Source organism: Desmodus rotundus, chromosome 3 (assembly GCF_022682495.2).
Source record: "Desmodus rotundus isolate HL8 chromosome 3, HLdesRot8A.1, whole genome shotgun sequence".
NCBI lineage: Eukaryota > Metazoa > Chordata > Mammalia > Chiroptera > Phyllostomidae > Desmodus > Desmodus rotundus.
Genome location: NC_071389.1, coordinates 177,542,709 through 177,556,568, shown reverse-complemented (window position 1 = coordinate 177,556,568; position 13,860 = coordinate 177,542,709). Strand labels below are relative to the sequence as shown.

Sequence of the window (13,860 nt, the reverse complement as noted above, 5' to 3'; positions counted from 1 at the left end):
GTGGCAGGAAAAGAATTGTAAGTATGTGCACTTTAATTATTTTTCAAGCGGTGAAAATGACACTGCATCCTGGGAAGGAAGTGCTACCCTGCACACGCTCCACTGTTAACTGCTGCAGAGCCTCAGCGAGGTCCCTGGCCTGGCATTCACTGGGGGCTGTGATTGTCTCTCCCTCTGCTCCACAGATAGTTGTGTCCAGAGGACCCCACGGCCATCAGTGGAGACTGTGCACCACAACCCTCCCACCATTGAACTGTTGCACCGCTCTAGATCACCCATCACGACAAATCACCGGCCGTCTCCCGACCCCGAGCCGCGGCCCCTCCGGTCCCCCCTGGACAACATGATCCGCCGCCTTTCCCCAGCCGAGAGGGCCCAGGGACCGAGGCTCCACCAGGAGAACAACCACCAGGAGTCCTACCCCCTGTCAGTGTCTCCCATAGAGAATAATCACTGCCCACCATCCTCCGAGTCCCACCAGAAGCCGTCCAGCCCCCGGCAGGAGAGCACACGCGTGATCCAGTTGATGCCCAGCCCCATCATGCACCCTTTGATCTTGAACCCCCGGCACTCCGTGGATTTCAAACAGTCCAGGCTGTCCGAGGACGGGCTGCATCGGGAAGGGAAACCCATCAACCTGTCGCATCGGGAAGACCTGACGTACATGAACCACATCATGGTCTCTGTCTCCCCGCCCGAGGAGCACGCCATGCCCATTGGGAGGATAGCAGGTAAGTGGGCGCTCCCCTTCGCCACCGCGTCAGCCTCGGGGGAGACCTAACCAAGCCCCGCTCTCTCCTTAGAACCTCGCAGCTAGCCTCACACCATTCCCAGTTCGGTGCCCCCAAAGGTTATGTGGTGAGCGGAGGCTTCTGCCTGGATGAGGCGAAATCCCTAGTTAATGAGCCCCTGGACGAAGCAGTTAATGAGCCTCAGAAGTGTTAAGAAACAAATGTCCAACATCCAGCTTATAAGGAGAATCCCACCAGAGTCAGGCCTAAGCGAAAGCATTTAAAATAAAGGGTTTATGAGCATGTTAATGGCCCTGTCCTGAAGTTTCCAGTCGCTAATTAATAACCAGACACAGCACACAGAGCCTTTGTCTCAGATTCAGGCCTGCGGTTCCATCCTATGGGCAGTAACTGAAATGCAGCCTTCACCTTGGGAGTTGGGTAGGAGAGAAAAACAGAATTACGGTTTTGGAGGTAGGTGGCATTGGGTCGTTGGACAGAGGAAGCCACTCTCGAATTCTTTTATTTTGATGATGACAAGCCCAAATTTGCTTCCCAAGGACAAGAAACCAGTGGAAATCTACATTGTATTGTTGTTTGTCTTCCCATAATTTACATGAAGTCATTCTCCAGAAGCTGAATCCTCCAATCGCTTGGCAAGGTTAGCTGTTTTCCTGGTGCGGCACTCCACTCGTGAGACAGTTGTTGAGCACCGACTACGCACAAATGCATTAGGAAGCAGGGGACACAGCGCTGATTTAACACAATTGTTTCCTCAAGGAATTCAAAATTTACTGGGAAAGACAGATGTGAACACCAATAACTAAGATATAAGGCAGAATGAAATAAGTCCTATGTCCCATTCATTCAGTGCACGAGCATTTATTCACTTATTTATTACTCACTTACTGTGCGCTAGGATAATTAAGTACTACGGGAGGAAAGCAGAGAGAAGGCGCATTTCGACTTGGAGGAATTGAGGAAGGCTTTGCAGGGATGCTGAAGATGATTTGTGTTCAATAGTGAGAGGAATGCATGGGGGGGGGTCAGACCTCTTCAGGGAAAGGTGAGAAATGATGCCTGTCTCCCAGGAGCCCCCGCCCCAGGACAAAGCCCCCGCTGAAGCAGGGTGGAGCAGTGCTCCTTACCACGTTCACACCAGGTCAGCACGGAGTCCAGCAGGCTCCTTCAACCACACCTGCCTCAACTCCTTGACCCTTTTTAACTTAAATCGTTGGTTTCCATACTCTTCTCTGGCCCCAAGTAGACCTCCAGTGTTGCCTCAATTTTATTGTTATAATTTACATCGAGAATGTTGAATGAAGAAAATAAGATGGCAAAGAAATATGACCCTGTGTTTTAAAAACTATGAAAAATGTAATGATCCTTTGATTCAAAAGGATCCTGCGGGGTGGGGCGTGAAGAACAGGTGGTACTACCTAAAATAAGGGGGCCCTGAGCTGATGGCTCTAAGGTTGGGTGGTGGGTGCATGGAGGGGGGGCGTGTGATTGTTCGCTCTGTCTTTACCTATACATAAGTATTTCTTTAATAATAAAAAGGAAAAAAGAAACTGTGTAAAGAAGAACGGGAAAAAGGAAGCAGAGCTTAGAACAGACACAAGAATTTCCCCAGACAGTTGGAGAAAGAGGGTGGGTCAGTGTATTACAGTGAATACTACAAACGACCCATTTCGTGCTTTCCTGCAAGACCCTTCTTGTGTTGTTTCTCGCGTGGACTGCACAGCAGTACTGGGCATTTTGCAGATACTTCCTGCTTGTTTACAGTTCTCAGAACAGCACTTTGAAGTAGCTTATTACTGCCATATTCATTCTATGCGGATCATTCGGACAGGGGAAACCACAGAGGAAACTGAGCCCCAGAGCAGCAGAGGTCAGACAGGGGTTGGGTGGCTGCAGGACAGCCTTGCTGCCCGCGGAGGCCTGCCTTCCTGACGTCTGTTTTGTCCGCCTCCTCCATGACATAAAGAAAGTTAAGTCTTTTAGGCTCGTGGGGTTATTTTTCCCTTGTTGACTAGGTTTGTAAATTTTAAAATATTAGATCCTTAAAAATTGTGCTACTCTTTTTAAAAATCTTACTCCCAAATGTCAGAATTGTTGGGTGACGGATGTGCTCTCATCAGTAAGATGCTCCATGGAATATTGTACTAAACGAGTGGGGAACCTTGGTCCCTGTGGGTGCCCTCTCTCTTAACAACACACAGAAAAGGAGAATCTGTGCTTGTCATGACGATTCTACGAAATCAGAATATTCATGTTAAGTAACCCAGATCCTTTGGTGGAATGAGTTATTCCTGCAGTAGGATAGAATCCCCTAAAATTATTATTAGTGCTCTAATGGGATATTCAAAAGTATAAACATCTCCAGGTGTATATATTAACTAGTATAACCCAATGCAGGATTAGCTCATTTAATTTTATAAGTCACTGTTTTTCTCAAGAGTGAAATGAGAGGGTTGAAAGTCTACAGTCTAACTCTAACTCCAAAAGTCTGTGGCACATGTGGCACACACAGGGCCCGAGGCCGAATCCGGCCCTCCACCTGGTTTTATCCGCCCGGCACCTTGTTTCTACCTGGTGGCAGCGCTGAGCTCCTTGCCCCTAGTTAAGGAGTAGTTACATTTATACAGTCCGAAAATCACATTCAGCCCTTTGAAAGCAACTATGAGGCTGATGTGGCCCCTGGTGAAAATGAGTTTGACACCCTGGTCTACGATCTAGGACTTAGTCTTGATTTTGTAACCCACTGAAGAGACTCATCACAATCCTAATTGTGAATGAGGCTCCTCTGTTTCATTTGGGAGAGCGCTATGTCTCCACCCCAGTTCTCCTGGTGTCCTTTTGAATTACTCTGATCCTTACAAAATTGATTCTATTTATTGAAGGTCAAATTCACTGGGTGATTTCTGTGTACAGTGTAAAGTTCTGTCATTACTAAACAGCCATAATCATCCTTCAGATCTCTATAAAGCCGTTGTTAGATGAGAAGACTTAGCTTCTTTGGCATTTTGAGTGAGCAAGCGCAGAAAGAAATGAAGATGCCGTTGAATGTCACTGATGAGTTCCATAGCTGGAGGGTATGGATAGAAACACTACTTCTGAGTGTGGATCAAATAGTAGAGTCAGGTTCTTATGCATTCGGATAGAGTTTGCTCAGGTGCAGTAGTGTTCATGCCCTTGGATACCTTCTGCACTTCTGGCACTGTACTGCATTCGTGGCATGGGGTGTTCTAGGAAGCGCAGATAGAATCTTCAGCATGAAGAGCTGAACACAGCTGTAAGTGCAGTATGTGATTTCTTCAGAGGACCCCTATTAAGTACTACAGGAGGTTGGAGTGGGCATATCAGGGAAGGCTTCGTGGAGGGGGTGGCTTTTAGCTGGGTTTAGATGAATGCTTCGAATATGGACAGGTGGAAATTAGAGGGAAAGCAGTTATTCCAGATGTGGAAAACATCAACAAGATTAGATGGAGTATATTTTTTTCTACTTCAAGTAAAAATGTAAATCCAAGAATCCATGTCTATTAAAAACCCCTCCCCCTTCATCAATTATTTTTTCACTTTTTAATGTTGAGGTACATCATATAATTAAGAGACTACACACAAACTTACTGTAGTTTACTTAGGTATTTATCTTGTGGCAAAGGTAAAATAAGCAATAAAGGAAATGCAGTATGTACTTGACAGTTTCAATACAAAGTGCTAATTAGATCTATTTAAATATAACCTGTAGCTTATTTTTAAAGGTGTTGTTTGTTTTTCAAAGGATAAGATGGACTCTTATTGGGCTGAACAGGTTGGAATGGCTGGCGTTCTGGGAGAGAGTTTAACATCGGCCAGAGTGAGACAAGATCCTGGCTTCTGTTTTTTATTGAATAGTTAATGGTATCTGTAACCGTGAACGAGTTACTTCTTTTTGTGCTTATTTTCTATTTATTTATCCCTAGGAAGAGATTGCTTGGTGGGGCAGGGGAGTAGGGGCAGCATCCGTCGACCTTCTAACATTTTGCTCAGCCCCCAGAAGTCTCACTGGCCTGCGTCTCACCGATGTGTTTTGTAAGCAGAGTCTGTTGGCAGTGAGCACCGCCAGTTGACGAAGTGTAGCTCTGGTGATGGCAGGAGTCATGTTTTCAGTGTATATTGAAATTCATTCTTACAACTCCATGATTTCAAAGCTAGAAAGGCCTTTTACAGGTGAAGAAAAGGGCATTCAGACACATCCAGAGGCCAGCCCCGAGCGTCCGTTTAGCGTTCTCTCCAACACCCTTGTCTCCTTCTGACCTGGGACTTCAGAGCGGGGATTGGAAACTGGGGCCCGTGGGCCAAATCAGCCACTGCCTGTTTTTGTAAATTGAGTTTTATGGGCACAAGGCCACACCCAGTCACTCAGGACTGTCTCTGGCTGCTTTTGTGCAGCCGTGAGTAGTTGCAGCAGAGATGGTATGGCCAGCAAAGCCTAAACTGCTTACTGATTGGCCTTGCACAGAAAACGTCTGTTGCCCCCTGTTCTACAGCATTGCTTACTTGTCTGGTCAGTCGGTGTGCTTGGAATCCTAGGCATGAGGGAGCATGTGGAAGTAGAAAACACTGCCCATCTTCGCAAGGAGTTCCCTGCACCTTAAAGGATGGGGCACACCTAAGACATGTGGGAGGAACAATAACAAGTGATGTAAGAAGGAGACACCAGTTCTAGACTGCGGGCAGTTTGCAGAGCAGTCCAGAGTGGTTACAATAACATCGTCAACATAAATAAAAGACCGCTAAGTAAAAGAAATTTTTTCTTTGCATACAATTTATTTGAATTGTATAGTTAAATCATCCATTCATTTATTCCAAACTTGTCATGTATCCCTAGGTTCCAGACATTTTTCTAGGTGATGGGCAGAGTGTCTCTAAATGCCAAGTTTTGCCTCTTTTCTGACCTACGTACGCAGTGTCCCTCTTACATCACGCCATCAAAGGAACGAAGCTCCTGCTTTGTTTTTATTGATAGACAGCTAAGTCTTAAAAATTTTACGTCAGTTTGGCTTTCTCTTAAAATTTTTCAATTCCATTAACCACCTGAGTGATCAGACTTCCTGTCTGCTTCTTCCTTCCTTGGCCTTGACCCACGAATCTGCTGGAGGAAGAGGATTCGTTGGTGCGCTCACTGCTTTGGAATCCATTCACAGCCCCGCATCTGCTACACAGAGGTGGGGACTTTGGAGGCCTGTACAGATCTGGTTGTTCCAAGTCCATAACGCATCCAAATGGAGCATAGTTCTTGTCTTGGGCTTGTCTCACAGCTTCTGTTTAAGTCTCCTGTTTTGCTTTGCAAATGTAAACTTCTTCATGGTTTGTAAGGATTTCGTTGGTCAGTTGATCCTACAGCAGATAAAATAGAGAGGTCCCCCGACCCACCCCAGACCGTGTTCTCTCCTTTCCCAGCCCTCATCTAACATACTTCATGGCAACCTTTCAGGTCCTTGTAAAAAACATGTTAACTATCTGTCAAGCTTCCTTTAAAAAAAAGAATTTAATCCTCACCACAGGATATATTTATTAATTTTAGAGAGAGAGGGAGGGAGGGAGAGAGAGAGAAACATTGCACCCTAGGTACGTGCCCTGACTAGGGATCAAACCCACAGCCCCCTGGTGCACAGGAAGATGCTCCAACCAACTGAACCACCCGACCAGGACTACATTTTTAACAGAAATAAAACTCTAATTGTGGAGACATCGAGTCTCCTTTATTGTTTATGTGTCTCTAAACTAGGACGATGTACTTTCTTGATTCGGTTGTATTGACTGGCTGAGTTTTTTATGCACAGAAAGTCGATCCTGGAAGCCTCTAACCTTAAATCAGATGAAGCAAAAGGAGCTTGAGACCCCAGGGTAAGCAGTTGGAGGCTCATCCTCGGGGGCTTCAAGGGCGGGAAAGCCACACCACACTGTTCCCTCTGGCTTCCTCCCCAGCATTGAGTGCTGGTGAAATTGTTTCTAATGAGGCTCTTGGATATTTGTTTTACAAATGAGCCTCAGGAGCCACCTTGAAGGGGGGAAAAGGTATCACTAAAGGAAGCCTAAAGGGATTAGTATAAAAGTGACAACAGGTATGTGGTGTGCAGGCATGTGTATGCCTTTGCACGCACCCTTACGTGTATAAATGTGCTTGGAGGAAAGAAAGGACCGGCCTGTGGGATGTCTCCATGAGCCAGGGCGGGCATAGAATTTTAGCAGCAGTTGAAAGAACCACATCTCCCCACCACACACACGTACTGACCATCTCAGGCAGATAATCCCTCAGCAGATGCCTGCAGCCCAGAGCCCCCTAGGGCTCCCGGCCCAGGTCCTAATGCACAGCCAGCCAGGAGTGTAAGGCAGCGGGGTGGGCCTCTGGGCAGTGTGGGTTCTGGAGTCAGCAGGATTAAATGTCAGTCCTGGTCTCCCAGGGAAACGTGCTTCATGTGCCTGAGGCCTAGTTGCCTTTTCCATGAAAATGAGAAGATGAATACGTATTTCTGGGCTCTTTTGAGTACTAAAGAGATAACAGATAAATATATAGCACAAGTAGGTTAATTACTAAGTATTAGTGCCCCTCCTCTGCTCCATTTTTCTTTGCTCTACTGCAGGGCCGAGGAAAGCAGAGACCAGGGGGGACAGCCAGCACCACTGCCCGCCAGAGCTGGCTCAGGGCATTGACCTCTGTCTGGGGCATTTGTTTCCAGTGATGCTGGCCTGCAAAGTGTACCCTTCAAGGCCCCCTGGTTTCCTTCTCCCTCCTGCCTCCTCTGGGCTTTGCGCACTATTTGGAGGAGATAGAGAAGTGCCCTGGGGTGGAGGGGAGGGTCCTTCAACAGCAGCGCAGTCCCAGTGGCTCTGGCCTCTGGCACACGGGCTGAGTCACTGCACTTTGTTTTCGCCGTGAACTACTGCGAGATCAAAGCGCCCTGAAAGACAAGGAAGTTTCAGGACAACCGCAACAGTGGCTGCATGGAAAATAATAGAAGGGGCTCGAGGAGACTGGAAATTGCAGTTTGCTCAAGAGTGCACATTTCTGCAAGACAGCATCCCTACCTCCCGGCAGTCCCTGGATAGGAATCCCCAGACTGTCCCACACCTGAGCACAGCAGGGACGGGCGGTGCTGTGTTCCAGCTGTGGCTCAAGCTGAGCTGTAAAGCCTGAGTGGCAGATACCAGCATTTCCCAGCCGTGCTCCACACCTTCGACAACCAGAGGTGTAAAGGTCCAGCCCTGTTTGTAGCTGCAGTCCCTCTGCCCCACGAAGCCAGGAAGCATAGATGTCTTCTTTTCCTCGGCTCCTCCCTCCCACAGCTTGCCACTGTGCACATGTGGTTTCTGTTTTCCTAAGCCACAGCAAAGCACGAGCAATTCTCCTTTGTAAACACACCTCTGCGTATCAGCACAGGGTTGGCTGCACTGGATTTAGAAGCAGAAAGTTTCTGCTTCTAGGTAATGGCATATCTAGAATAGGGGGAGAGGGGGGAGACAGCTGCAGGCCACCCCCTGCACGTTATAAACTCCATGTTTCTATAAGCAGGATTTCTCAAGTTTGCTACTACTCTTGACATTAGGGCCAAATAATTCTCTGATGTGCGGGGTTGTCCTGTGCATTGTAAGATACTTAGCAGCATCACTGGCCTCTACCCACTAGAGGCCAGTAGCAGTCTCCACCCCAGCTGTGGCAACCGAAATCGTCTCCAAATATTGCCAAAGACCCCATAGGGAGCAAGAGTTTAGAAACTGTGGTTACTTTTATAATGCAGAGCAACAATTTTTATTTTGCATATTCCTTAACCTGTTTTGTTGCTGAATCTGAAATACATTTATTTATTTTTTCATAAAAAATGTAAAGAAATTAAACAGGGACACTCAGCCTCTTCTTGTTGAAGATTATACCCACAGGTCTCCAGTTTCTAGGCCTTCATTTAAAATTCCATCTAGGCAATAAAAACTACATAAAATTACTCTCTTAGAAGCTTTACCGAAATTTAAATTAACCACCATCATTAAACATCCCCTTTGTCAATCACTTGGACTTCCCACTCAGATTTTATAAACATCAGTTTTGTCTAGCATGGTTTTTTTCCGTTGGAAACCATGTCAGTTATGGGTGAGTCGCCCATTTTTTACAATCTCTGCTCAATAAACTTATACAATGAGTTTCTGGTAAGAGACAGACGTGGGAGTGAAAATATTTCTTCCTCACCACAGGAAGGGATTTTTTTACAATGTCTTTTAGCTGTAGACACCCAGGGCACCTCACGCAGCAGGAAGAGCGCTCTCCTCCTGCCGTTGGAAAATGACTCTTCATGATGACATTGTACTCTAGCTAAAGCCTTTCATAAACTTCCTCTCCTGGAAGAGACAATCCAAATAACAGACGTTTGTTTAAAATATCCATCCCTGGACATAGAAGGCCCTTTATAGTTGAGGAGAAATGCCCTTAAAATGAATGAATGAATTCCTTCTGATATAAAATTGTTTACATGCCTGTTCAAGTATTTTACAATGATACGAACCTTTGTTTGTAGAGTTTGATGAGTTTTATTGCATAGTATTGAAGAACATTGTCTCTCCAAGAACGCAGTGATGGTTACCAGAGGGGAGGGGTTTGGAGACTTGCAGTTATAAAGTAAATGGGCCGTGCGGATGCAGTGTGCAGCGTGGCGACTGGGGTCGGTAGTGTTGTAGCACATATTGGAAAGTTGCCAAGAGAGTAAATCTTAAAAGCTCCCATCACAAGAAAAAAAAGTTGTAAGTTTGTCTGCGACAGAGGGTAACTAGAGTTATGGTGGTGATCGTGTCCCTGTAGATAAAAATGTCCAGTCGTTATGTGATGTTGTACTCCTGAAGCTAACACTGCAATGTTACATGTCTGTCATGCCTGAATTGTGTAAAGAGAAAGAACATTGGATCTGTGCAGACATGGGTTTCGACAGAACTGCAAAGCAGTCTCCAAAGCACCTAGGGAAGTAAGAAGGATCTGCCTTTTATTTAATTGAAACCTTAAAAACAAAAATAACTCATATGGCTTGAACTTCAGTTGTACAAAACGAAGAAAAACTTGTGTGGTCAGGCAGTTATTTTTATCCTCTTGCATAATTTTTAACTAAAGAAACCAAACAATCAATAGTGTCATAAAAGCCACTTATACTCTGAGCTTGAAACAACTGCTTTATGCCAAAGAAGTCCGGTCGCTGCCTCCATTAGTGACTGAGTAATTCAGTATGTCTTCGGTGTCCACATATTTTTATTACGCAACTAAAGCTGGCTGTGCTGGATTAAATGCCATTTAAAATGATTAAATGGCAGCCTGTTTGGGTTGTTTTCACATTTATGAAAGGGAGAAGTTTGCAAGCTACAAATGTTTTCGAATCTCACAGGTAAAGGCTGTTCTCTGGTAAGCCCACCCTTCATTTACCAACCAAAGAGCAGATAACCTTCTAGATCTTTTTGTAGTAAATGGTTTGTGGAAACATCCCAGTTGATGAGAAACCAGCGTGGTTCCCCGCCCCCCCGTGCTGGGTAAGCCCTTACTTGAGAACGTGGTTACATTTTACTGTTTTGTGAGAAGTGGATGCTACCAAGGCAGAAAAAGAGAAGCAACGGAGACAATAAAGTGGAAACCCTTGTGCATGTGGGGATGAGGGGAGAACCGGCTACTCGAGGGGGGAGTGCCATTACATCGCTCACTGTCACAAGGGCGAAGTGTCTCTCTACCAAACTACAGAAGATAACCAGGTCACCTTTTATTACTAAGTTTTATTCAAAGGAACGCTCTAGCAGGGGTGTCCAACCTTTTGGCGTCTCTGTGCCACACCGGAAGAAGAGTTGTCTTGTGCTACACATTAAATACACTGAGACACATACTCACACACAAAAAATGTTCTAAGTAAATTCACGATTTTTTGTTGGGCTGCATCCACAGCCATCCTGAGCTGCGTGCAGCCAGCCGCAGGTTGGACACCCCTGCGAGAATCTCATCCCCAGTCCAGGTGAACCCAAAGGTGTCACCAAGCCTCTTTGTAGTGAAAATGATTGTAACCCTGCAGGAGACAGCAGTTACACCCTGCAGGAGACAGCAGTTACAGGACGCCCAACCCGCCCCTCCACCCCGCCACATACACTCCTCGTTTCTCCTGTTGACCAGCATTTGATGAAATAATACTTGGTTTTGTCACATGTTTTCAAGTTGGACGAGGTGGTGGGAAATCAAAAGGTATCTGCCATTTGATAGCAGGACCAACACTGCACAATCAAACCACAGCTCAGTTCTCCGTTTTCCATTTGCAATAAAAATGTGAGGTGGAGGCGGCGAGGGTGGGAGAGGGCATTCGACACTTTGCCCGATGCCGCTGCTTTGCCGAGAAACTAGAGTAGTCCTCTTACTAGAGCTAGACTATTCTGTCTGCAGTAGCGTGGCCCTGACTTCTCAAGGCACTTGATGGTGCTCAGATTTGTTCCCCTGCCCCTCCCCCACCTCAGCCCACTCTCTGGCTGCAGGAATGCAATGGCAGGTAGGGGTGGTGATGGAAGTGGCCGGCATCTTCTGTTACAATGGGGTTCGGACTCCAGCAGCCATGTCATTGTTTTAACATCACTTGGCCTTTTCCAAAACACAGTCAATCACACATCACAGTGATTTTTAGATGCAAGTAATCGGTGGGAGGTGGCGGGGGAGGATACAGTAAGAGATACTAAAGATTTATGGTCATTTTAAGTTTCATGGTAGTTCCTAGAAAGACTAAGACTCCTGGGAAAAGCTGTATTTTATGCCAGTTCCTTCTATTCAAAGAAAAGGCTGGATTTCATAATGGGTGCACCAAACAGAGTTATGTTAGACCTCGCTCTGGAAAAGTCCTACAATTTTACAACTGTGTACCTGCGCCCCAGCTTCTCTGAGGATCGAAATCACATTGGGAAGTGTGGCATAGCCTGGCCTCAGAGCCACGTAGAGCCTGGAACTCTGTGTGCGTCCCTCACGAGCTGTCCCATTGAGTCAATTACGAAACCCTCGGAGCCCCAGCTCCCTTGTCCGTGAAATAGGAATAGCAACAACGGTGCCTCATCAGGTGTCGGGATGGCCACGTGCAGCCACGCTTGCAGAACACACAGCACAGTGTCTGCAAACAGCACCAAATATACTGTTGTTTTTTTCATTACTTTGTCTTCATTCCTGTTATCACTCATCCAGTAATCCTGTAAATTAAGTGTTGTTAGTCCCTTTTCATAAATGAGGAATCAGAACCTGGGGAGAGTCCAGGATCTCGCCCAAGGTGAACTGACTCAATTCCTCTTGCTAAAATATACCAGAGAAGGGAGTGTTGTTTCTCCTGGAGGTGAATGTGCTGGCTCAGAGATACCCCAAGTCTAACCCAGACGCTCCCTCCCAGGTCTGCCAGGCCTCACCCAACAGAGGAAGTCAGCACACTGTAGTGCGGGAGCCTCGGAGTTCAAATCCCAAGACCTGAGGCGGAGGGGGCGGGGGTGAGAGGAGTAAAAATAATGAATTTAAAATGCTGAGCACATACGTGGCATCCTGTAATTAATTATTTAGTGCCGGTCATTCTGGCTAGTGCCTAGCAAAGCTCCTAGAATCACCTGTGAACACTTCGAAATTGGGCCTCTTTTTCCTCACCTGGAGGCCAGTCCAACATCAACTAGACCTCAAAAGTACCCATCTGTCCCCACCCACCTGCCAAGGCTCTGCTAGAGGGTAAACCACATACCATTATAGCACAAACTCAGAAAGCACTAGGACAAGGGAATGGCATGCGGTATGTCTCTTCGCCAACCCACAGCTAAAAGGCGAGGCCTGGCGCTGGGCCTGGCCTATACTAACTCAATAAGTACTCGTTGGCTAACCTAATGTTCGAGCATCAGTTGTTACCATACAAGTAGAGAAGGGGGATATTTTGCACTGAGTTTTTTTCCACCCTGCTTTCGTTACAATAAAACAGTTTTAAAGACTTCCAAAGTATGCTGAAGTGAGAATAGCCATATTCTTAAAAAAAAAAAACATGCTAGTCACAGTTCCCGTGGTCACAGTCACCAAGTCACATAGCTCTTCTTTTCCCACAGCCCTTCACGCATCACGCTTCTTTTTCTGCCATTTTTTTAGCCGACCCCAGTCTTCTCATCTTTATCCTTCAGTATCTCCCTCCAACACCAACGTAATCTTAGCACCACCGCTTATACCACCAGCACTCTCTGGAACACTGGGACACTTCTGCCCTGTCACCCTGCCAGCCCACGTTCATAGCCAACACACTTGCAGTTCAAGCTGGTTCATTCTCTCTCTCCTCTCTCTCTCCTCTCTCTCTCTCTCTCTCTCTCTCTCTCTCTCTCTCTCCCTCTCCCTCTCCCCTCTCCCCCCCCCTCCTGTGGGCTCTGCTTAAATTCAAGTCATTGGTCATGACCATGGACAAGTCGCTTCCTCTCTGCAGGTAACTGTGACCCCATCTGTGGAAGGAAGCACTTGGCTCAGATGGTCTCTGAGGCCTGCACAGGACAAAGGTCGCCCTCCCCAGCACAAGCCCACATGCCTCTCTGGACAGAGATCTCCTTCTCCCTGTCAGGCGAGGAAGGAAGGTGTTCCATCCAAACTAGGCAAAAGCAGTTCCTTACTTGACTGTTTTCTGATTCTTGTCCTTAGCCTCAACAAGAAACATTTTCAACAGTGTTTTCTTGCCCTTTTCCTCTGTAGACTGTAGACTGCTTTGGGATTACGTCTATCAGTTGCTTTCTGACAGCCGGTACGAAAACTTCATCCGATGGGAGGACAAAGAATCCAAAATATTCCGGATAGTGGATCCCAATGGACTGGCTCGACTGTGGGGAAACCATAAGGTAAAAGGGCACCAGATATTTGTTCTGTAAACTAGTGCCAAGATAAAGCCTTTATCCCGGGGTTGGAGGATAATTGTCTTCTGCTTCCTAAGCCTGCCCGTAATTATTTAGTTTCTTCCTTACTGGGCAAACAAGGCAAACAATTAGACAGTTGCAAAGGGAAGGAGATAATTAAAGATGCCCCTTTCTGTTTGTTCCTTAGGCTAAGTGCCAGGTAACTCAGCATATCCTGCCTGGTCTGTTAGGGCTGAGGTCTGAA

General features: G+C 46.5%; 1 protein-coding gene across 2 annotated transcripts in view; it reads left to right on the top strand.

Annotated features, from left to right (window-relative positions):
* Positions 1-13,860, top strand: part of ETV6 (ETS variant transcription factor 6) — a 217,865-nt gene that overhangs the window by 194,561 nt on the left and 9,444 nt on the right. For both annotated transcript variants that reach the window (XM_053921808.2, XM_024575676.4), the window contains exons 5-6: positions 186-731; positions 13,459-13,601. In XM_053921808.2, coding sequence (XP_053777783.1) covers positions 186-731; positions 13,459-13,601 — 689 coding nt within the window. The remainder of the gene's footprint in view (positions 1-185; positions 732-13,458; positions 13,602-13,860) is intronic.